Here is a 26,538-nt window from a genome sequence, read left to right on the forward strand (position 1 = left end):
TTCAAAGGATCAGATTTTTAAGAGATCATATGTTTCTATTTCATTTTTATGAAGAAAGTTTTACTGAGCAAGTCTGGAATCTCTTTAAAGGTATAATGCTGACTAAACTTGAGTTAATCAGTGTTAGGACATAACCCTGACATGGGGGCAATATTCACAGAAATTTTTGATATACTGAGGATTTGGGATTTTTCCCCTCCATGGTCAGTTCCATTACTTGGGATTTTACCTTCACTTTAACTGTGTGCTATTCTTTCATTGCAGTTTGCAGGACTATGTAAGAAAAGACACTGGGCCCACACATGGTATGAAGGTGCAGGTTGACAAATTAATTTCATGTGCAAGCCAAGCCCTACAATTTTATTGCAGAAGTCATCTTTACAATGGTAGGTTCAAGTTGTAAGATCTGAGAGATCCAATGTCAGATATATTAAAATCCTAGGGTGCAAAAATCACACTAATAGATTAATCAGTAGAAAATATTCAGATGCTATTAAAAATCACCCCCAATTTCTTTTAAAATTAGAAACAAACAACTGACTTTTAAAATTTAGCTAATATTGGGAAGCAGAAAAATAATAAATTAATTTCTGCAAAAACTGTTGTCTAAGCAGCTTGATACAATTGATGTATCTATTAGTCCATGAACAAGAAAGAAAGAAACATACTGAATACTTGAAGTGTTAATCTGACTCCACCAAGGATTCTGACAGCACTCTGTCGCTTGGAGAGGGCCAGAATTGCAGTCTGTGAGTAATAGAAGACAAAAAACATGTCTCTATAAAAAAAGTTGAAGTCTGAATTTACATTAAATATCTCAGTACTGTTTCCACCTGCACTGCATTTTGTATCTATATGGAGAACCTGTACCTCATAAAGATACAACCTGCTGTAATTTGTTTTAATCAACAGTGCTATGCAGATTACTGTGCCTGACTCTCTTAGAGAAGTATTGACAAGGGGGTCCCTTGAGTTAACCCTTGGGCTTTCAAAACTGTCTGAGTGCTTGCTTTCAGTTGTATGATGTATAAAAGGAATTGTAAAAGACACACAAAAAACTCTCAATACATTTAAAATTATACTTTTCTAGCATGAGAACTTTCAGGGATGTGGCTTTTTTTTCCTCAAGAACATCTTTGACAAGCAGGATTGTTTAAGAATTTTAAGTCCAGGCATTGACAAAGTAAGAAGCCTATTCTGCTTTGTCTCAGAGACGACATAGCATTGTAGAATGTGTTCTCACTGTGGAAGTGTTGGATGGGGCTTTAAGCAAAGTGGTCTAGTGAAATACATCACTGCCCATGGCTGGGGAATTGAACTAGATGGTCTTTAAGAGGCCCTTTCCAACTCAAACCATTCAGCGTGACTCTGTAAGTATCTTTTGGGATCAGTCCCTGTCACATGTTATTCCTGAACCATCTTTGAATATAATCTGAAGTAGCAGCATTTCCTAGAAAGGAGCAATGCCTCCCGACTAGGGAAATCACTGGCAATTAAATAGTCTGTACTGTGGCATGCCAGTGCCTCAAGCCTGTGGCATGGCCTTGTTTTATTTCTTGACAAAATTCAAATGTATCAAAACCATAAATTGTCTTCAACTTGTACAATAATTTAAGAGGACAGATTAGCAGGGCCCAGGGTGAAATTTCATACCAAAATTAGAGGGAGGAGGGATGTGGTTCAGCATCACATCAGTCACACAAGGTTTAAGGAAGGGATCCAGTTGTAGTACTCCTTATGTGTGAATCAGTGAGTGATTAGGATATTTAGGAGAGGGTACTTGGACAAGGGGGATCTTGAAAGGGGAAACCTGAATCCAGTTTTAGCCATCTCAAAGCTGTGTGCAATAGAGTAGCCCTGTTGTATAAGTAGAGACAAGTGGATATCTTTTCCTTAACCATACAAGAATTTACTTGGTAAAAAAGGAAATAAAATCTTCTTAAACCTCAGTAAGTTTCTGTTTCCAATTAAGATTTACCCTTGGCTCCTATGGTAACACCCCTGAGGACACTTGCTCATTTGCCCTTCTGAAACACTTCTTCAGTCTGTGTTTTTCCTGCTCCATTTCTGTCTGTGTGCATGTACAGCACGCCATGTACAGTATGGTGTGTGACACACATTAATACATATAGATAGCCTTCTGCTTCTGACCTTACAAACTGTCCACTTCAGCATTGTCATTCTATGAAATGTCCAACTGTAGTCCAAGAAATGCATTTTAAATGTGAATGCAAACCTTTCTATTACTGATAACACCAACACAGCATTTTGTGCTTTGCTGGGATTAGGACCTTGATAGTTAAAGTTACATTGGAGTAATGACAGTCCAAGGTTGCGTCCTTTACAGACATGGCAAAGGAAGGGGAGGCCTTTGATATGTCTCTGCTGATAAAATTAAGAAAGATTATTTCTTCTGTTTGGTGAGATTATTTTAAAAGTGAAAGAATATATTTGTTACCCATAAATATGCTAGGTCACAAAAACTGGGAGATATTTATGTGTTGCACTGCACTGCAGTTGTATTTCCTTCATGCTGAAAGTCTGATTTTAGAAAACAATTTGAAATCTGATAATGATGTAAATAAATGCCTCTCTCCTCAGTGAATAGCCATCTTCTCACATGAACAGGAAAGCAGTTTCCATTCAGCTAGGGACATTAAAATAAAATAAAATAAAATAAAATAAAATAAAATAAAATAAAATAAAATAAAATAAAATAAAATAAAATAAAATAAAATAAAATAAAATAAAATAAAATAAAATAAAATAAATCATTGTGATCTGAAAAGAGAAACTCTCAGGAAATTTCGGCTTAGAAGGCTAACTCTGAATATGCTTCACCGTGCTTCACTTTCATGCTCCATAAAATGGGGGTAATAATCTTTATTGATCTGTCTACCTTTTAGCAATGCATTAAGAACTTAAATTGTATCTTTACAGTCTTTTGAGCAGTCTTGATATATGCAGCTCTTACAATACAGCTTAGTAGCTGGGCTTGCCATTTTATCAGGTTCTCCCTCAGGAGAGCTGTCCTGCTTTACTTTATGGTTCTCTGGTCTTCCTATGCTAAGGCCTTCTAACTGGGCAAGTTTGGTAAATTGATGACAACTTCAGCACCTACTGCTTGTTTCCTGAGCTGCCATAGCCAACAGTGCACTCTTCTTGCTCCAGGAGTCAGTGTAGGTTGTCACCTGGTACTTCACGGTTGAGCCTACCTAGAGGCACATCACAGGGTGTGACTGCTGAAGGAAAAGTCACTCATTAGGATCCTGTCACGCAATGGAGTCATATCTTAGCCTAATAATGGGAGAGGGTGATGACGGCCACCTGCATCTCCTGAATTACTTGGATATTTTTGCATGGTGCTTTTTTAATGATGGATTTTTTGGGGTTGTTGTGTGTCACCTCTGGTGATTTCAGTAGGCAGAGGTCTTCACATACCTCTGCTACTCTTCACCATGCATTTCACACATGTATTCATTATGTATCCACAGAAAGAGATTCAGTGGTGTTCTACTTTTGCACTCTCATTTAGCAACTTGGTGGTCTGTCCAAAAAGCTAGTTGATGTTTTCACCAAACAGTTATTTTAGACCTAATTTTACACTGTATTGGATGGGTTCCATAGATATAATATATAAATTAATTGTTACAATCAATGGGAATGTTATATGTTTTGTTTTATGTATTTGTTTGGGAAATAAACTTGCTTTTGAGTTTCATTAGGAATACTTCAGCCCATTTTCACGAGGAAACTTCTCTGTGTCTAGTGCTATGTATATGTCTCTTTCTCTTTCCCTCCATTCAGCTCTCCATACCTACTTAATGGTTTGTGAATCAGCTGATTAATTTCTATAAAATTTGTCAGAAACAAAGAGATCTAAAAAGATGACTAAGCTCCCAAGTGGAATGAGAACCAGCAAATAGACTGTGGAAAACTACAATATTTCTATCTCCACTGAGGAAAAAAATGGGATCATATTAGTGAGATTCAAAATGGACAACACAGTGTGGTGAACGCTGAGGATAAAAAGGAAGAAGCAAGGTTTCTGGAAAGAGCAGACTGGAAGTCTTATAATAGAGTAGATGTTTTCAGTGAGGCTATGATAAAGAGAGAGGAGAAGGTGAAAGAAATAGAGATGTGCTGTGCTTTTTTTATTTTTCCTGTTGCAACAATCCTATGACTCCAGCTTCATAGGTTGCTGTTTTAAAAAAAAAAAAAGAAAAGAAAAAGTTTGGGTTTAGGCCCAAGTTTCATCAGAAGTTCATTTCAGATTCTCTAATACCTGTAAAAAGAATCTTGCAAGAGCATAACTTTTTCCAGCCTAGCAGCTTATTGACTGACAAGCTTTCTTACGACATCTGTTTGACATCTCATCCTAATATTAGTTTTACAGGCACATTCACATTTTAGGAAATCACTGTATTCTCAAATCTGAGATGTCACAAGTGTCTCTTTCTGCAACTACTTGCCCCAGAAATGTTAGCTAATGTATTTTATCTAACATCAGCCCTCCTGTTGTGTTGTACTTCATAGCTGTCATCCAAAACCAGCTGCATTTTTATGAACGTATCTTAATAAGGCATGCCGTGAAAGGTACCAGTATCCCTTTGTGTCTTCCTGAGATCACATGGGAGTAAAAGATGGTCACCCGGAGTACCAGGTGTCAGAAAATCAAGTAAAATTACATAGCCCCACTAGTAACCCATTATACGGATGATGTAGAAAGCAAGACAAAAAGATTGAGACTTTTATCTCTCTCACTCTGTGTTAAATTTAATAGTGGAAACAAACCATGATCCAGGGCCCAGAGTGTGGCCCAGGATTTGTTTTACACACTCTTAAGCCACAGCAGATTTGCAGCAGGTGACAGTGGACAGTGGTAAAATGTACAGGTGATATGTGATGTGACAAATGAATTGGAAAGTCTCATCCCCCCAGTGAAGGAATGACTGTTTCCCACTCTCAGCCTGTCTTACCAGTCTCGCTGTGCTCTTATCACCTAAGTTTGATTCAACATGCAGAATATAAGGAATTACATGTGGCAAGTATATGTGGCATGCGTGCATTGTCCCTGTGTTGTTTCTTCCAGATTATTGGAACAATCCCACTGATGCCTAATCCAGTCCCGTCCAGCCAGGCGGCAGGTGGAGCTCAGGGACTTCAGGTGCAGCCGATAACTCCACAGTTATTGACCAATGCCCAGGGTCAGATCATCGCCACTGTCATCGGCAACCAGATACTCCCAGTGATCAATACCCAGGGAATAACACTATCGCCGCTCAAACCAGGCCAGCAGGTAAATTGTCTGTAGCCTGAATGATTACCAAAACACACACACAGAAATTTTCTGTCCCTCATGGACACTCTCATGACCTCTCTAAAACCCCCAACTTCTTCACCATTTTTAATAACAAAAATTAATTCTGTCCTGCATAGTGTATTACTGCATACTGTATATGTAGTAATTAATAATGTCCTATTATATAATTTATTTATACATTCAAGGATTATCCATTTATTCTTTTTCTTTTCTTTTCAAGGTCAGTATAGGACCAGCTGAGATGTTTTCTGCAATGAAAATGCAATAGGAATATGAGACAGAGGAGATCCATCTGGCCCATCTGGCCTATAAAGTTCAGTTCCTCAGTGGTCACCTAGTAGGATGGGGCTTGAAATTATTTGCAACATGCAGAGAAAACAAGGGAAATTATAAAATCTTATTAGATTTCGTCACTGGAAAATCAGATATGATTATATATAATTGCATGGACAGAAAGTATTCTGTAGAAATTATTACTCAGTGTAAGGTTACAGGTAGTTGACAGACATAAGGATGGATCCAGTGACCACAGTGAGGTCCAAAAACACTTCTGTAGCTCTTCTTATAGCACTCTAGAGTCAATTCCATTAGTTTTGCCTATATCTGTAGAGAAAGGAATTGTAGTTCTACCTTTTATCTCTGAAAGAGGGAAATTGAGAATAGAAAACGCATCAAATGTGATTACCAAAGAGGTACTTACAAAAATGTCCCTCACTTAAATATTCAGCTTGGCATTCCGACTGCTGATAGTGCTTGTTTGCCATTCCTGCTGACACCTCCGGGCACAGGGAGCAGCTTCTTGCTGCAGAGTATCCCAGACCACCTGAATTCCAAACTGATGATTTTATCTTTTCTTTTTTTTTCAAATTTAGAAGTAGAGAACCAATGGCTCTCTAATGTCACTTTTTTGTTTGCTCTGAAAACATTTCACATCCCATTGGTTACCTGCTTTTTCCCCATCCTATCCTCTGTAGTATGTAGCATGGGCATTTTTCAAAGCACTTATCATTTATCTAACTATTTTCTTCAACGGGAGAGTACTTGTGCTACTGGCAAATGCTTTTGCAATGGTTGCATATACACAGTTTCAAACAAAGCTGAATGGATCTGAGGGCAGGCTCCATGTTCTCCACCACAGGAAAGCCTGACAATGAAATATGAAACTCAGCAGTTCACATTTGGTTTCCTGGGGGTGTGTGGGATGGGTTATTTTGAGCCAGTCCCCAGAAGGGATTAGATCTTTTTCTCTGTTACAGGGGAAGCACTCAAAAATCATAGCAATCCTGAGATCCCATTTGAAACTCGTGAAATTTAGGTGTAAATAGGAGGATAAAGGACCTGTATTGTTGCCTGACACATTCTCACAATGCAGGGGAACTCACCTTCCGAATCCTGCAGCAAAACAACTTCTTCCAGGCAATGTCTGCCAGTACTGTCAGTGGGCAGAGAGGGTACAGAGGTGTAACATTTTCTGCACATCTCGTGGCACTGGGCTCACATAAAGGGATGAACACTGAAAGCTGAAGCTTGCTGAATGAGCAGGGGTGCAAAGTAGACAGCACTGTTTAGCCACATCATGCTGTACTGTACTTGTTCGCCCAACCTGTGTGCTCATGTGCAGGGATCAGCTGGCAAAAACATCAGTCTGGAGAGAACAGATTATGTCCCAGAGCCAAAGATGATCCCCATTAAGCTGGCCTGCCCAGCAGTGCTGTGGAGGTAGAAAACATTATTTTGCCAATACTATTTTCACAGGGTTCAGCCTCTGTCTGTTTCTTACATAGAGTCCTGAGGTCTGAGGAATTGCAAGAAGGGCCACCAAACAAGGCAGTCTCCTTACCTTGAATTAGCCTTTCTTGAGTTTAATCAAGACAGTATTTTGGATCAGGGATGGAAAAAAATTTTGTGTGAATAGTATATGGAAAAAATTTAGTGTAAATAGTATATGGAAAAAATACATCGTTTTAGGTTATCGTTTTTATAGGAACCATAGAAAATTATTTCTATGTATTTGTGCTCCCTCTACTGGCTCTTCTGGTTTTACTGAAAGAAGTCAGAGAAAATTTTGTCGTGAATTTCAGTGGGAGCACAAAAGATGCATGAGAGCTAGATTCCTCAGAGAAATAATGCTGATGGACAGTGAAAAACACTTGAGCTAGTACTATGCAAACTGTTGTATCATTTGGAAAGTGAATAGACTTGCTCAAAGTTTAAGGAGATCCCGGGTTTATTTTTTTGCCTGGTAGACTCACTGTAGCGTTTGGCCAATGATAGCATATTAAGTCATAAGGTTTAAAATATCTTTTTCGATAGAATTGAGTGAGTGCTTCAAATCAGAGGGCTCAGCAGGAATTCAAATTATTTTTGAAAGTGGTGTCACACAGCATTTGGTGTCTTCTAACTTGATGAAGGAAGCTTCAGCAGGGGGAAAGATTACAGCACAAGTTTGGGGAAAGTTTTTAGCATGTCTTGAAGAAATAAATGCAGGAAATAAATAATGTAGTAAAAATGTTCCAGTTACAGATAGTCCTAGTTTAGCTTTCAACTTGTCACTTCCTTGGAATCTTAAGAACTGAAGGAGAAAAAGAGTAATGATACTGAGCTGCAGCTTGTTAGCTGAGTCACAGTAATTGAACCTTTGTAAACTGCTCCAGTTGCTAAGTAATGCATGCTAGTACTTACTTTTTCCCTGATGACTGAAGACTTAAATGCCTCAGATATTGTTAGTCAGCTTAGGTAGACTATATATGTTATTTATTCATACAACTTTTTCAGACTTGACAGACTAAAACCTGAATGTCTCCAAATGGAAATGAGTTCATAGAATACTTACATGCAGGGTAAAGCAGTGCTGCTTTTTCTGCACTGTCAATAGGTTGCTTTTCAATGTACACAAGCAAGACTGATGTAGTCCTGTTCTTCCTGTATTTAAGTATAAATGCATGGTTTTGATTTATGTTCTTAAAACTACCCAGAGTAGGTATTGTTCCTCTTCAAATTATACCAAGTAGATAAAACTTCAGATGTTTTACTACTTTCCAACATTTTGCTAATCTAAGGAGCACCAAGAATTCTAGAAATTGCAATGGCTTTCTAAAGCAGACAGTTGTTTCCACTCCTGTTTTATTATTTATCCTTTTTATCTCTGTTTGTAAACAAGGGTGGTTTTGCTTTTAATAATTTTTGCTTAGCCATTTCCACACTCTTCAAGATTTTTTGATCAGAACTGAATGCCATGTTCAGAGGGAGAATGCATCCCTGTTTTACATAACATGATATTATTTTCAGCATTATTTTCTTTCATTTTCTCAGTATAGCCTAACATCCTGCTTTTTTCTATCTCTGTTTGTGGAAGAGTTTTTCTTAATAAGCAGATGTATCCATCATTATATATCTTTGCTTCCCTGATTGTTATCATGTGTATCACTAAAATGGTTGCTTTTGATGTGAATCACTTCTCACTGATCCACTACCTGTCAAAATGCTCCCCTGGCATGCTCCAAACAGGATTTGTAAGTTTTTCATGGTATTCTGTACTAACTGAAGAAATCCATGTGTTCTTCCTGCAGATGCCACTTTACCATTATTCACTATATTTTCTTGCTGTCTGCTAAAATATTTCAAAAATTTGGTATAAATACATTATTTTCTACTTGTAGTCTTCTTTCTTGAAAAAGAAATAAAAAAAATTATTCTCTAACTTTATGTTTCTTGCTTTATAAGCTCTTCGTGACCCATAGTAGAAGACTACCTTGTAACTTTAACTTCTGCCCTCCCTCCATGCTTCTCAAGAGGAATTTTGTCAAAATATAGGTTGCATGGCTAAGGGCACATTGTTTTTAAGAAAAGATGAATTTGTTGTAGAAATTTGTTTGCATTGTCATTCGTTATCAGATTTGAAAAATTTGTTTCAAGGTGTTCTTTCATATCACTAACAACACAAGCTTAACACCAGCACAGCTGAACTTATGAACTGCAGTCTTATAAAATTTAAGAAAGTGTGCACCTTGCTTAACTTAGTCATGAAAGAGTTAGGTATCTGGTGTAAGCTAGTTAACTGGATTTCCTGTATAGACATATTCAAGGAGACATATGCATGTCCAGTGGAAAAGTCAAGATATCAAAATAGAAAGGTTTTTTGATAGTTGAATCTCTAATAGGTGTCTTAACATATCCATCGTTGCCATTGACATGAGAGAGGGCTAGGGTAGCTATTTGAGGATTTTCAAATCATTCTACAGTGAGCAAAACTGAGAAAAATCCAGCTGCCAATGGTCACTGGGGTTCAAACACATTCTTGTTTATGAATTTCCTAAACAGCTCTCCTAATAATTGGTGTTTTCATAACTATTTTCTTTCGCATACAGAGGCAACTTCTGGACATTCTGTTGTTCTCTGGTGTACCACATAAAGCGGGTTCCCATCTCACTTTTGCCTGGCTCTTTCTTTCTGCATACTAGATTCATTAAATCAGGACTGTAGTCACTGTAGTTGTCCTCAGTCTTGTTGTATCTACAATGCCTGATAGAATTTTTCATACTTCATCGTGTCTTAGAGCAAGACCAACTTTGGGCTTCTGGCAATTCTAACACAGTAAAATGAGCTACTAGGTAGCATTTTCCTACATTTTCAGTTCCCCATCTTTGTTGTCATTGGCTATCATGCTCCAGATTAACTGTTGAAAAGACACAGATGCCTCTCAGATAGGTCTGTGATGATTCTCATACATCTGCTTGCCAAATTTCACATTAGATGTTCCCTTTCTGCAGTTGCAGCCTGCCACAAACACCCTACCATCCTGTTATCACAACTCCATGCAATCCCTTGTTATTCTCTCCCATTTAAATCTAACCACCTCTCAATCATTTCCTCTCTGCAATGCTCCTATAGCTTTGACGCTGTCTTGTTTTATGAGAAATGCACTCTTTTTTCTCTGTTTCTATATAGTCACTAAACTGTGTTGTCTCAATCCGACTTTGCTTTTCTTTTGCTTCTTATATGACTTTCAGTGATGAAGGTGACAATTTTTCTTGCTTTGTTCCCTTTTCCTTTGCCATCATCATTGCATAATTCTATTTCATCTGTGGATAAATTGCTAGAATTTCGAAAGTCAAGATTACTAGACTACTTACTACTACAAGGGACTACATCAGACTTTCCATGCCACGGCATGACATTGACTTGTAACTTCCATCTTTTCCTGACCAGTTTTCTTTGTGGCATCAGCACCTGGAGGAGAAGGATATCTCAAAAACAGTTGATATAACTGCACCAAACCATTGGGAATAGGATGATGTCGCTACATTAGCTGTCATTCTAAGCAACTGAGGCACAGAAAGCATGCAGTGCTGTTCACTGTAGGAATATGAGGGTTACCTTTGATTTATGCACTTGCACATTTAAAACAGTTATTATAATACTATTGTAATATTTACATTATTAATTAATATTATTAAGTGATAAGTAATTTATAATTAGTGATTAATGTATTGTCAATAATATTGTTGTTATATTGACATTATATCCTTCCTGATAGGGATAAAACAATTACCTATGCACCTGATTTGCAAAATTAAATCTTCTACAGAAGTCCAGCTATATTCCCAAACTCATTTAACAAGTTGAAAGACCCTCAATTACAGTGTGCTTTGAAAGTAGTTGTGATTCAATAGAAAGCCTTTGAAAAGAACGTCAGCAGAAGTTCATGGTGTCAAAGTCCTGCCCCCAGTTATGTCCACAGCAGTCTTCATTTTGGGCAGAGTGTGTACACAGCCAGTGTGAACCTAAGGATATTTTCTATATTAGTTTCCAGATGCAACTATTCTGTCAGTCTAAGCAGTGTGTACAAACACCTTTTATACTATATGTACTATACTTCATTGTACTATACTGGGAGAGAGGCTCTTATTAGCTATCAAATAACTTTCATATTCAGATTCATATGTGCAGTTACTTGAATTTATTTGAGTAACCTAAATGAGGGTGAGGGGGTACAGTATTTGTGACATACTCTGGCACAGTTGACTGTGAAAGGGATTTGGCATGAAGGATGAGGATATGTGTATTAACTTCTTATTTCCAATTGCTAGAAGGTTTAAGGAAACACCTTTGAAGCCCATGCCTGTGCATGCAATATGAGTAGGTTTAAAAACAGACTTCATCTGACATCATGCTCCTGAATCATGCAGTGTCCTCAGCATGCCATTACTCTTTCTCAAAATCAAATGTGTTTTAGGAAATGTATACCGAGCAGAGGACTCCATTTGCAAGAAAAATAGAATCATGAAACACTTAAACTACTGCTACTACTGTAAGGCATTATCATGCAATTTTGAAGTGTTTGGGAATGTCTTTTTATATCAAGATACTTATTTTTCAGACCTTCCATTGACTTTAGTTTTTATGAGACCTAATGTCCATATTTCTCAGGATGAACTAGCTGACATAAAAAAAAAAATGAAAATCTTTAACATGAAGGGGATTGCTTAAGATGCATTTCTTGCTCTTTGTACCACTCCTTTTAGTTTCATCTCTTCTGCCCTTTTTGTTATACTTGTCTGTTTCACCTCTGTCTTCTCTAATTTGTTGTGTTTCCTCATCTCTCGGATTTCCTTTTCACTGAATCATAGAAAAATAGCACTGGAAAAGACCTGAAGAGGTCATGTAGTTTGTCTCCTCCCACTTGGCAGGATCAGTTGTCCCTATATAATCAGTTGTCCCTATATAATATAATATAATATAATATAATGCAATATTTGACAGATGTTTGTCTAGCTTGTTCTTAAAAATCTTCAGTGATGGAGGTTCCCTGACTTCCTTTGGCAACCTAGGTACCTCTCCTTAGCACTCTAAAGGACTTCCTGATGCCTGACCCTAGCTTCCCTTACTGCAATTTAAGTTCATTATTTTCTTCTCCTTTCCATTAAGTCCATATTTCGCCCTTGCTGTTTGTCCAGACTCTCTGTAAAACCAAGTAGCAGCTCTGTTATGATACAGGGAAATATTCTGTCAACATTTTTCTAGATTTCCACCTAGTTTCTTTCTCTTTCCTTATTTTATGCTAAATACCTTGTTACCCTATCACTTTTATGCAGCTTTCTGGATGCAGAGAACAACATCCCTGATCTCATAAGGCCTTTAACACAGAACTCCAGTCAACCATCCCAAGCATAGGGATACCCTCCATACGTAATTTAGGAACAAAATTCAGTCTTTCAGACCTAACTAAGTCTTTACCTCTGCATTTATCAGTCAATACTACCTTCACTGTTGACAGCAATATGTAAAGCTTGTGTAAAAGAAATACAAATAAGGCCCTTTGCAGTTTTCATTTTATTCTTATAAAGTATTGTGATGCACTTTTCCCTTCTCATATTCACTTCATCTCTCTAGCTGTAGTGTGCATACATATATTCCTGCCAGATACGGATCACAGTTCCATGAAGTCATCATTCTGGCATGTCTACTATATCCACTTACAAAGAATGGCCCTTACAGCAACTCTTTCTCTAATTTCTGTGCCTCCTTCTGTCTTTGGATGGAAAATGCACAACAGTCATAAACATAATTCATATCATACATATGTGTCCAAAATTGAGAAAAGTCAGCTATTGCAAGTACAAATTGATTCTGTCATCTAGAGTCTAATTCATAATCTAATCATTGCCTCTCCTTAAGGCTATTTCTGGAGTGGAAATTATAGTGGATGAAAATAGAGAGTATTTTAATACAATTTCATGCCATAGATAACAATCATTGGTTTTTTAAGCAGGACATTTACAGCTTAACATCATCTGCTGTAAAGCAGAGGGTATGCTGGAAATTATGTAGAGGGTTAAAGATGGAATCCTCCCTCAGTCTTTGGCTAGGTCTTAAGGTGATTTTTCAGCCCCATTGCTCGCTTCTCCCTCACAAGCAGTGAGTTGGAAACCAACCTCTAATTATCCCTTATATATTGCTGTTACCTTACCTAAGGTTACTGTGAGCCCAAACTTCACTAGCCATGTTCCTTTATGCCCAGCTAAATTATGATAATTTCTTGTATTTGTTTAAATATTTCTGGACTTTCAACAAGAAAGTTGACAAGCTTCTGGGTGTTCCAATTACTTTAAAAATATATGCATAGTACAAAACATGTGCAGAGACTCAAACACTTTCTAGACTCAACCATCATATTGTGCATGTGCTGACTCTGGCTTTGTGTATGCCTTGCATGCAGAGCTGAAAAAATGCAGAGTGCCCTCTCATTCTAGAGCTTCCTGGAGGCTTAAGTTTTACTGTGCAAGTGCTCAGTAGTTCAACTGTTCAGTGACTGTATGTTGTGACATAGTTGGAAAATGTTGGATTTGCTTTCTCCCTGAGAAATACTGATGGGAAATGGTGTAGAGACATAAAAAAAATATGGGTGGAAGGTCAAAGTTCAAAAGACTATCCAGTCCAACCTGTTATTCTCAGGTAGAGTAGCTATTCCAGTTTGTAGTTAATTTGGCTTAACCACTGTCATAGAAACCCACAAATTCCACCAGTAATCTATGCCAGTGTTTCACTGCCACTTTAGATAGCTTTTTCCAAAATCTAATTTGAACTTTCCAGATAACTAGGCCCATTATAAAATGAATAAGGGACAGAATAATTATGTCCGCTTTTCATTAGGTATGCCTATATTCACAGCAGGCATCATACCCCACTTGGTCTTCCCTCCTTTAGATTAAACATGACCAGTTCATTACAGGTGCCTTCAGAAGCCTCAGGAGTTAACTCCCAGGCCATCAGCCATTCTAATTATTTAACTCTAGTTGGCCCAGATTTTAATGCAGTCTAGCACCCAGCTGTGGACATGGCATCTTCCTCTGCAAAGGTCTTTCCAGGGCTCAGTAGAAAAGATGCATTTCACATGCACTTCAGACATCATTCACACTAACATGGCTTGATATGGGAACTGCCTTTACTTCACTTTTGCAGCACCACAGGTTTGCAGACAGTATGTTCAAAGCACAGAAACATTTTGATTCCAGATCCTTTAGTCTGTCAAAATTTCCTCCCAGCATGTGAGCAGCATGTAAATTTAGTAAAGGTATTCTCTGCTCCACCATCCAGGTCATTAAGAAAGTACTGAGTAGTGTAGAATGAGGACAGACTTCTGTGAAGCACCATGCATGCACACGTTTTTCCACAGATACTTCATCCTTCAGTTTTGCTTTCCAAATACTTTGGCATTCATTCTGCAGCAATTTCACCTAAACTATGCTTCCTTAGATTATAAAGAATGTCACATGAGGGAGTGTCAAGACACTTGTAAAGTCAAACCACCTACTGCTTTTTCCCTGTCCACAAGGCCAATTACCCTGTCTTAGAGGGAGATCAGATTGGTTTGACACAGTTTATTTCCAGCAATCCAAGTTGTCTGTCGCTGCCTTGTTTTCTTGCGAGTGCTTACAAATTGTTTGATTATTTTCTTCAGTACTTTTCTATGGTTGAAGTTTAGTTGACTGGACTATAATTTTGCAGATCTTTCTCTTTAAAGATAGCGCCTGCATTTGTTCTTGCATCCTCACAGATAAGCACTAACATCTCTTTGACTGTTCCACATAGCGTGAAAGTGTCTAACTCTTCTAAATACAGTACTTGTCTTCCCTTGCCTGCACTGGAATCTTTAGTTTTGCCAGAGATTTTCTCAGACAACAGAGCCAGGCACCAAACACCTGCCTATTTCTGAAAGCTGCAGTCTGGATGTGATGTGGATATAATGCATGGGCAGGCAGTCTACTTCTTCAGTGTTCAAAAGAGGCCAGCCCTTATAGTGGGATGTTTCCCTAAGAAGATTTTATAAAAGTACCATCTGAGTTAGGAATTCCCTGTAGATAAAATCCAGCTGTTAAGGAATTTTTTAAGATGCTCACTCCTTGCATGAGTCTGAAAAGCAAGGAGTGAGCATCCTTGCATGAGTCTGGAAGCCTTTTAATCAGCTTCTCAACTGTTATCCCCTTGAGAAAGTGCCAGTTATATTTTTTTTAATGTACTTGACAAAAAAAAAATCCTAAATATAACAAAATGCTTTTTTTACCAATCCACAAGGAAGCCAGAATACCCTAAAACTGGACAGATAAATAATTATACTTCATTATATAAATTATAAGTATAAAATAATTATACTTATATAGTATAAAATAATTATACTTGATTATATAACTTTAATATTTATTAAAGATTAAATCAAAGTTTCTTCCTTCATTTTCTGTTATATTATTCCATGTAGAAGGTAGAAAAAGAAGTTGAATTTTTTCCATTCTTAACAGACTCAAACAGGAATATTGTCATTAAAAAAGTTCATATATATTCCACAGAAAATGTCATCTTGAATGTGAACAGATACCTTTATCTACAGTTTTATACAATTTGTTGTCTCCTTAGCATCAGACATTTCTATGTGTGCTGGGAGGATAATACATCTAATTTGAGTGTTACTAATGAATGTAGCTCCTTTTCTAAAGTCATTTTTTCAGTTAGATATCAAAAGAGAAAACCTCATACTCCTTAGCATTCAAGAAATAGATTTTAATTACTGACTTCAAGCAAGGCCACATAGGCGTTTATCTTTTCCCTTGTAGAAAATGCAGATAACAGCTGCAGTGAAGTGAAGCCTTTTTAGAATATTTTTATGATCTTTTTTGATCAATATCAAGAATAACATAAAATAAAGGTATAATAAGCAGCAGTCACTAGAGTGTATCAGACCTCTATTACTGTATTCTTATGCTCTGAAAAGATTGTACTGGACTACTAGAATCCAATTCAAAACTGTAATGTCCATTGTGTGCCTTTATTTTGTAGAGAGACTGCCCTTTGAATTTTCTGAGAGTTTTATGTGAAAATCAGTACCAGAGAATGTTCCTAGATTTCAACGCCACATGAAAGCGTATTGTAGGCAGAATGGATTGATGGTTCTTTCCATTCCCCTAGTAAAGGAACAAAGACTTCACTCTTGTAATACTTGTTTTAAAAATCTAGAAAGTCAATTCATGTATCATTTGCATCAACCATACTTACTAGACTTTTCACATGTGTCTTACTGGATACAATCTTGATGTGGATGGAACTCAGAAGTTTTTGTGTGTGTTTTAGTCAAAGGCAACTTATCCGTTCCTATGACTATTGTTTGTTTGACAGGTATGATGTCAGAAAACAAATCACTGATTCCTGTAGGAAAGGGATTTTGGCTCTGTTTATATCCTCTTCCCCATTCCCATTTTTCTTTGCCCTGGTCCTGCAATATGAAAGGACCTCTATGAAACAATCCTGATTTCTATGAGAATCCACGTAGGGAATAAAAGTTTGGCTTCACGAGTCAGAAAACAGGTAAGGATATGTATTGAATAAATCAGATTCCTGCTGTAAGTGTCATAGGTCTCTTATTACCCATTAAAAATACTATTTACCTTCTAATTAGACAATATTCTAAACAGCTCAGATTGCTCCTGCAACATTGTCACTGGAATAAAGCCCATGGTGTTTATGTGATTTGCTCCCCAGAAGCAGATGGGTGAGATGGTGCATTGCAAGTTTCCTATTATTGCTTCACTTTCTAAATACCTATTTTTACATTTTAACATGTAGCTCCATCAGCCTTCCCAGACGCAAGTGGGACAAGCAGCTTCACAATCCAATCTCCTGCATTTGGCTCACAGTCAAGCATCTATGTCTCAAAGCCCCGTGCGTCAGGCTTCCTCTTCTTCTTCCTCATCCTCCTCCTCTTCAGCTTTGAGTGTTGGCCAGTTAGTCAGCAGTAAGTATTACTCCCTGGCTCTCCTTAATTCTCCTTTCTGTTTGTTCTCCTCACTGCTGAGTTTTCCAATCTGCTTTCCCTCCTTTTTTTTTTTTTTTTTTAATACAGTAGATCGTATATTGTGAAATAGCTGATTCTCACCAGTGAGAATTACTAAGTGTTATCATGGATGGGGCTTAAGGTAAACATGCCTTGAGAAATTTAATTTTTTATGAAAATGGTCATAAAAATGTTAGCAGCCATTAATTGACTCATGAGGACAATTGTTATAACAGAAATGTAGTTTATGGTTTTGGAATTAGAAGTTTTTGAATCAGTCAATATAATGAAATACATTTCTTAGAATTTGGTTGCCAAACAGGTACTCCTACTTTTGCTTAAGCTGCTTGTTTCTTTGCTGGGTTGATATAGCAGACCATTTTACAAACCCTAAGACTGCACAAATCCAGAGTGAGAGATTTTCTTGCCAGAAAAAGCTTGCAACACTTAAACAAGAATGAACTGGAACACACTGGGGAGAAGGGAGAAGCACACTGCAGTGAAATAGCTGAGTTCCAGTGTTAGAATTATAACAGCTGACCTGAACAGCACTTTATTCCAGATTGCACAGTTGAGAGTCTTTGCTATTACCTTATCAGCATTAACTTGGTCTTTACATAGCAAAAAACACAGATTGACAGTATACATAAGAAGCTCTAACAGTTTTTTCACATCTGCAAAAATCCAATTGATTTGTATGATCTTGTTCTATGATACTCCATGTACATATTTTAAGTAATCAAACGCTATAACTTATACCATATTGGTAGTGAAAAATATGTGTCTGATACAAGCTTGTGAAGGGCTTAGAGAAACTATCATGCAAAGGAAGAAGTGAAAAAATCTTGGTTAGATTATTTCAGAGATCATTTACATGGGGAAATTACTAGTGGAGCTATAGTGGTAAAATTATGCTGATGTAACTCCCAGTGGGAATGCTTTTGTTCTGGAATGAAATCAGCATATAGATACAGATATAATTTTAATGCTATTGCACTGTCACTAGTAAATTTTCACACGTAGACATGCTTGTAGAAAAAAGACAAAGAAGAGGTTTTACATTACAAATACATAAAATTTACCTCTAGTCCATGTGGGTAAATTGAGTAAAATAGCTGGTGCAGAGTAAGTTATTTTTCAATAGCTAGTCTAGAATAGCTCCTCTTTTGGACATTCTTATTTAAAATAAATGCAACATGGAAGAAACCCTTTTAAGATTACAGGATAAATCCATCCAAAGTTTTAAAATACTTGAAAAATAGCTGTTGGTTCAACAGTATGCAATTCCTCTTAAAACATGTATTTCATTATAACAATATATTGTTGTGATTAAAATCATGCAATCATGTTTTTTGTTTTTTTTCTCATCCTTCTTTCAGTGCATTCCCAGTGGAATTGTCCTAAGGATGTATCAGAATTACTAACACAACAGGTGGACTGCTGTCCCAGGGTTTACTAGTGATTCACTAAATATTGGTGATTCACTAATCTGTTCCCAAGTTCGCATAACATTTGAGGTAGGAAGCTATAGAGGAGTGAAGGATGGTCTTGCCTGAGGCAATAGAGGACTGAGGAGCTGAAGCCTTCTGTCTGCTATGTGATTCCAGTGCAAGGCAGGCAAATCACTTAAAAGAGATTTTTCACAAGTGCTCCCTCAATATCCAGCTTGAGACTCCGGACTTTAATTTACAGAAGAACCCAGTACTCATAGTTGCAATTTTAAGTGCACTTTCATAGTGGAACTGTATCAAGAACCATTTACAGACAGTCTAAAAAAATCATTTCCTACTTGACCTAAACTGGGTACCCAAAACTGCTTCTTCTCTTAATATCTGTCCACTTCTCTGTGAATGAGAAGGGGAAGACCCTCATCTTGTAGAAACACAAGAAAATAAATTAGGATTTTAAAGAAACCAGAAGAGCTCAAGAGGAGATGTCTTTAGTGAAGAGCTTTAATAGAGGTCTGAGGCCACACACTGAACAAGTAAAAAGGCAATACATCAATCAGTTTGTCTGTAATGAAGGACAGTTCATCCTGTGCACTGAAGGAGGCACATGAAAAAGAACTGATAATCCAGGGCTCAAAGACTATGGTACACTGTGTTGTGGGCTGCTTTAACTCCAGTATTTTGTAACTTCTGAGTGTTAATTTGTGCAGCTCTAGGGATATTCTTTTAGCTTCATTTTTTGCATGGATAAATTTCAAGGTTGTTTCAAAAGCAGAATATTAACATAAATCAGTCATATGGTGAGATCATCTTTATGTTTGTAGTTGGAAATAGGAGATATGTTGAATGGATGGAAAAGATGGTAGTTCTGTTATCATCTTGTTGGTTCAGCTCTGAAGTAAGCGTGCTGTGCTTATGGATTTGGCTGAGAGCAGAGTATGAGGCACAGGAATATCAATTTGGGCACAACTGGGAGAAACATTAATGAACACAGAACTTTTACTCAGTCCTCTCAGGCCTGACTCCATCCACTACTTGTCTTGGTCTAGTCCCGTTAATTCTTCACACTGTTCTCCACACAATCTACTCTCCCTTTGCCTCCATGCTTTTGTTCTTCTAGTTTTCTCCCTGCAGTCCTTTCCTCACAGTCCATCATTACCCAACTTCTCTTCCCATTCCATTTCCCACTCAATCACTGTCTCCAGACCCTACCTGTACTCTTTTACCAACCTTTTTATTAGGTAGTTTCTGTCCTCCTTTATATTGTTTTATCACTAGTGCCACCTTTTTCCTTTTTTCCTTTCCTCTATCACAGTGAGTGGTACTCTGCACAGTCAGGCCCTCTCTCCCTCCAGTCCAAATTCTAATCCCTGCTCTTTAATAATCTTCAAGTCAAGTTTTTTTTCTTCTATCTTATCTTTTTGTTCAGACTCAAGGGTAATTTTTGCCCCCTCTGCATCCAAATCCTGCTGATGCCACTCCCACCCTTCCTAGCAGCAATCATAAGACTGTGAGAAGTGATCACAAAGAAAAGCATCAAGTCAGTCTCCATGTCTTTACTGTGGTCCTATCAAAAAGAGCTACAGGAATAGGAAACTTTTCACACAATCAGACTGATTGTTGAAGGAGTTTTACTTGGAGGTTAACTCAAATTTTCCAAAAGAAAATGTTATTGATAGGGATCTCCTGAAAAAAAATTCCACGATAAACATAAATAAAAAACTTGTGGAGCTGTTTTGAGTTAATGCCTCCAGCTTCATTCAGTCTCTGCTGTTCAAGATGACCAGAATGAACATCATGAGGGACAGATCAACTCACTTCTGCCATTTACATAGTAACCTTACACAGTTAGGAGCAAACCAGTCATCTCAATTATCCCTAAAGGCTGTCCAGCATGCTCCTGAGAGCATGTAGCCACCACAAACTGGAGCTGGCACTGCATGCCTAAGCCTGCTTGAGCTGCCACATCAGGGATGGTGTTGCAGGGTACGAGAGAGCTACCTACTGTCTTCTAGTATAATTTACAAAGAGCCTACAAGAAAGAGGAAAATATGGTCAGTTCAGTAAGGAAAGATCAAACCATTTGTGTAATGAAACATGAAAGATCAGATGGGATCCTTTATAGCTTTTCCTTCATAGTGATAAATACTGTATGGACAAATAGTATTAAATTACCTTCATGAGTTTGAAAATTGTTTCATGTGACTGAAAAGCCATTTACACAAAACATGGCTGAACATGAGAATGCAGATAGGAAGTCATCCTTATTTCACTTCTTTACAGAATATGTTCAGTTTCCAGATGCAGATCACTGAAGAGCAGGAGCACCTCTCTGTCAAGCCTGTGACCTTCTTAGACTCCCAGCTCTCACACTGGCTGCAGAGCTTTGTATGAAAGGCCTACAATTGAAATGCAGTGTCTGAAAATCTATTAAAAGTCTTTTAGTGGGATGAGACAAGCAAAGGTGTTTCTGAGAGAAGTCCTTACACATGAGGGCAGCAAGAAACAACTTGTGGCCTCCTGAATCTATCTGTGATTTCTTTATTCCTCCTGAGGTAGGAATATTGCTCTCCTTTCCTAATTCCTTACAAAACTGTAGTCCAGACCTATGGCAGATGTCCTGGAGCTGAGGACCTTGGCCGAGATTTGCTGCATTCCAGACATAGTTGCTAAATATAGCAAAGTTCATGTAAAACTAGTCACATTTAGCCACTTGTTCAGTTAATCAAATTGCACAGAGCATCCAAACTTCAGCAAATAATTATTTGGAGCAAGCTTCTGCACACTGACTGCAAAGAGAGTAACTCTTTCACAAGACATTGCTTCATATCAGAGAAATTATTGAGGTACAAGGAGAAATTCATAAGAACTCTATTAACAGTAGTGTTCCATGTTCCTTGGGTTTATTACTTTTACTTTTCATTCTAGTAATATTTTCTATATGATTTTACTTTTTTCTTTAACATGTTTTTTAATTTCAAAGTTTCCTTACCTTTTGTTTTTAATTTCTCTTTCTTTATTTCTTGTCCTTTTTTTTCCTTTTATGTTGTTGTCTTCTTTATAGCTTTTCCCTTTCTCTCATCATCACCCTTTCATCCCTAACCAGCAACAAGTGATAATTATTTTGGAGACAAAGCATAACAGTTATTTCCAAATAAAAAAATAGTTTAAAATAAGTTCTGTCTAAGCAAGGACTGCAAGATTTATCTCCACTCTTCCTGTCCCTTCTGTATGATTTCTTTGTATTGTCTAATCCTATTTGTATTCTCTTTTGTCTTCTTTATTTTCTCTTCATTCAATTCTACATCTTTATTCCTCCCTTTTTTCTATTTCATTTTCCTCTTCTGAAATGCATCCCTCTGCTCATTTCTTTAACTTTTCCACCATATGTTCTCTTTGTGGAAATCATTGGTTTCCCCTTGTGCTCTGAGACTTGTATCTCCATGAAGTTCCTTTCTTCCTCCCAAATTCATTTTCCTGTCATCTGTTACTGTGAAATTAAAATGCCTCCCATAAACAAATTATTATCCTTTTTTTTTCCCCTGAGCTCCACTCCCTTTTCCATTATCAATGTTTTGTCCTGCCTTTCTTATCCAATTTACTTTCCATTGGACCTCCTCAGCCAGCTATTTCTCCTCCTCTCCGACGGGGGAAATCATCCCCCTCTAATCCCTCCTGCGGCAGAACTCTGTGCAACAGAAATTTGGTTTCTCCTTAAGGGTGCACTGATTTCTCTGTAGCAGCTCTTTCCCCTAACTATTAAAATCACAGCATATTTTCACTCAACAAGAAACTCACGCAGGATTTTCAGAAGAATTCAAAGGTGGGAGAAGTATTCCCTTCAGTAGGAAAAAACAGATTTCTATGCAGGAGAGCCTGTGAATTTCATTTCTTCCATACTGCGCATCTATCTTCCCCATCCACCAGGATGGCTGGTGGAATTTTAGCTGTCTTCCTTTTTGTTATATGCACCCATATCCTCTGAAATGGTCCAAGACAACCCTGTGACCTTTCTCCAGGACCCAGCAGTTTCATAGGCAGCCACTGTTTTCTCAGGCAATAATGTAAACATGGGAGTCTTGAAATCCATTACCGTAGATCCCAAACACTCAATGGGTTTGGCATTCTCTAGTTACCTGTTGTCACTGGGCAGCCTTCCTGGGAAATCCACTTAATTGAAAAAGAGCCAGTTTATTTAATCAATAAGCTACTCTTCCTAAAATGTGGAGGGTTCTATATGTTCAACTGTTTTGAAAGCTCAGAACTTGTTAAAGCAAAGTCCATAAACTTTGGATATGTTTATGAATATGCATATTTAAACCACACAGTCTGAGACTGTATTGATGACATTTTAATGCAATAGTGTAAAACAGACAAATTATGGTGCCAATAGAATGGTCTTCATAGCACTATTTGTGTTTTAGGGAGGTGACAGAAGACAAGATCCGTGGATTTCAAAGGGCTTTGAATCACACCCAAAGTAGAGGTGGTTCCAATTTCACACAAATGCTATTTTCCCTAGAGTTCAAGATAAAACATTTCAGTGTTTCAGTCCATCTGTTAGTACTTTCGTGTTGCCAAAGATGCTATGAAAGAATGAAGCCTTTTTCTCAACAGATATTCCACTGTATACTATATTCTACTCCTATATTACTGAAGGGCATCACAGATTTTTTCTCATCTAAAGGAGAGCTCAGCCTAATATTACCCTCATCCAAGTGCTGCAGGCAGGAACAATCTTTCAATGATGCTCACTGTTGCAACAATGCTAGGTCATTCTACATCCAGCAGAACTTGGCAGAATTTCTCTATAATTTCCCTACAATTAGTTTTCTCACTTCCCTTTTTATTCCTAACAGGGGAGGATTACAGGTGCCATAGTTTGCTACTTTGGAAGTTCTCTGGCAACACCTGAATTGTCCTTTGTTACCTTCCTAACAGCCTTAGTCAGAGGCCTTAAATTAACAGAAGGAAAGAGGTGAGGAAAGTCCCCATTGTAGTGTACTTTGCCCAGGGGAGTTTTTGAGGCCAGTATCATTTATTATATTTAGTATAGAGACCTAAAGTCAGATAAGTCTGCAACTCCATTCTGAAATTCAGAACTGATATCACTAGATAGACGATACAGTGTAAGCAGGAAAATTCCATGCTTCTGAAGGCAATTACTTTATAAACTTCAGCGACCACTGTGTCATCGTTTGAGCCTGGCGCAATGCCAGTGCCCCCACAAGAACACCTCCTTCCCTGGCACCCACTGTGAGTTGTGATCAGAGACAGAGCAAAGCAGGCTCCAACTTAAGGTTAAAAGGGAAAAAACATTTATTAACCTACAACTACAAAGGAAGACACACAAAACACATAGAACACAAGATGAAAACCTTCCAAATTCTTCCTCCTCCCCCCACCAAATTTCCAATTCCACTGCCACCCTTTAGATAACCAATTCTCAGTTCCTCGAGAAGAGAGGAGTCCCTCTTGCGCCACATGACTTCCATGTCCAGTGCTCTCACCACTACACATGGATCAGAGCTGCTTCTAGGGTTTTTCATTTTAAGGATACTTTGTCCAGTTCCAAAGAGAGCACAGTCCTTCCCCTTTTCGGACACTTGTCCCCCCCAAATTTCACCCCCTGGGGCCGAGGGCTCTCTTGAACAGAGATCATCTTCTTCTTCTCTTCTTCGAAGACGGAGGGCACCACCACCACCCTCCTCACCCGTCGTCTCTGTTCACACACCTCCACATCACTGCACTCTCCTGGCTCTGAGCCATCACCTCCCCCTAGAATGCAGTCTCTGTGTCACAGGAACACCAGGGGTTCTGCTGTGGCTATACAAGAAAAGTCCAGCCCAAAGCCACTCCATCATCTCTTCCCACTTAGAATTCTTCTCAACATCTCCTCAATCTCAACATCTTCTCAATCTCATCAACTTCAGGAAGACTCAGCATTAGCAAGGTTCCCATCTTCCTCAGCGGGGTTAAAAGTCCCAAGCTCTCTGCCGGTTTACTTCATCAACTCCCACGCTTGGCTGCCCTGCTGGGCACCCCCCCCTTCTCCTTCACGCCGGGCCACTATCACAGGCACCAGCTCTGTCTCTCTCCCTCTCCGGGGGGGGGGGAATGGAGGATGGCTGCCCGAAGCCCTTGCAATGTTTTCCTCCACCCCTGGGCCCAGGCCTGGCCTACCTCTCTCCGGCCACATGGCTCCCCTCCCCCCCTGCCCAGCCAGATCTGGGCAGGTGGGAGGTCTGCTCAGTCTCAAGCGGGACTCCAAGAGGAAGTTCCCCTGGGAGATCACAGCTTTTAACCCCTGTGTTCTCAGAGGCGTATCCATGCCCTCAGTGGACAAACCAGGTGCCAATATTAAATCTGAACACCGATTGGCTTGCCCACACCATCACAAAAAACTTCATTTCCTCTTAAACCACGACACGCTGTCGCAGCATTTACTCCTAAATCAAACAATATGCACCCTAGCTTTGTACTGCGTGAGTGCATGGGTGTGCAGGTGACCACTAGTACAGCAGTGAGAACAGCACAGATGATTCTGAGTGTGGAGTATCGTTGAAACAAGGTTCAGCCAATGTGCATGTTTATCTGTATGCATAGTTCATGAGGTCCCTGTTTGCATACACAAGAATTTAAAAGATATTTTTGCCATTTGTGCTTCTTACACTAAAGGAATGGGGTAAATTTATATATCAGAAAACCCTTTTCCCTCTATCTATTACTGGACAAAAGGATTTTTTCATTGGAGGTTTCCATCACTAGGAAATTTTACACCAGGTTTATAAACCCCTGAAAATAAAAGCTTTGCTACTGTAATGCTGATAAGCCCTCACTAGAGCCATACTAGCAGGAGCCATTCTCATAAAAGGTTCAAAATGGTAATGTAGTCTAGCACTGTCCTTGGACAACTGCTTGCATTTACAGAAATTGAGGGGTTATTGTGCTGCAAACTTTTCACCTCGGAGTCTGAGGAATGAGGTGAAGAACAATAGAGATGTCTCACTGGGAGAATGGCTGCACTACATGCAGGATTGCACAACACTTTGAAATCTTCTACTATCCCAGTCCCATGCTGTCTCTGACTTGGCAAACACTTTCATTTAGTCAGGGATCAGTAGCTTGGGAGGGGGTGGGGGGTGGAAGTTCCATTCTCCAGCTGTTGTGTCATTTCCCTTGATAAGTCCTAAATTGACCGAGTTATCCAGCTCCAAAGGAGCTTTTCTGTGGTAGACATGCTTTATTATGTACCCTTTCGGGGACAAAGGCTTCTGTGTCAGTAAACTGCTATAGAAAGGAAGGACAGATTTATTCTCACAGCATCATAAGCATTATCTTCTGAGGGGCTAATGTAAAAGTGAAAAAACTGTGCAGCATTACCATCCAAAACCAGTGTTGCTGCTCCTTGATTATCAACCTGATGGGAGGCAGAAAGAAAAGCTTGAAAGGCTGCTTCTCAGAAGGTCATATTTTAAAAGACAATTATTAAATTAGAGAGGTTTTAAAGGCAGAATTTTTTTAGGCTTGTTAATTTGCTGGGTTATTTTGGACATTCATGTGGCAGTTTAGGTTGGGTATTGTGTAAAAGGGAAGAAATAGTTGTGAATCTCCTTATTTGGCATTAACTTTAGATAAAGTACAAAGACTTGATTTCAAGTTTAAAATCCAAGCGGCTCATGCATATACATAGCCCTCCCCACAGACTGGAAATAAATTTATTAACACAACCGTCACGCTATCTGATAAAAAGGGAAAACAGGGAATGTGACTCCTCAATCCAGAGAAGACTTTGCAGGGCATAAATGGCAGCAAGGAGCCCAGGCACACCCTCCCTCAAGGGTGAGCTGGCCTTTGTCAGGAGTTCAGTAAAGGCATATCTTTGCAAATCTTCCACCTGCAGACAGCTGCAGCCCAGTCAGCATCTTAGCAATCTGAACACACCT

At 38.5% G+C, this 26,538-nt stretch overlaps 1 protein-coding gene across 2 annotated transcripts in view; it reads left to right on the top strand.

Annotated features, from left to right (window-relative positions):
- Positions 1 to 26,538, top strand: part of POU6F2 (POU class 6 homeobox 2) — a 311,471-nt gene that overhangs the window by 280,918 nt on the left and 4,015 nt on the right. For both annotated transcript variants that reach the window (XM_030234220.2, XM_009098957.3), the window contains exons 7-8: positions 5,093 to 5,299; positions 16,937 to 17,105. In XM_030234220.2, coding sequence (XP_030090080.1) covers positions 5,093 to 5,299; positions 16,937 to 17,105 — 376 coding nt within the window. The remainder of the gene's footprint in view (positions 1 to 5,092; positions 5,300 to 16,936; positions 17,106 to 26,538) is intronic.

This window comes from Serinus canaria, chromosome 2, assembly GCF_022539315.1.
Source record: "Serinus canaria isolate serCan28SL12 chromosome 2, serCan2020, whole genome shotgun sequence".
Classification (NCBI taxonomy): domain Eukaryota; kingdom Metazoa; phylum Chordata; class Aves; order Passeriformes; family Fringillidae; genus Serinus; species Serinus canaria.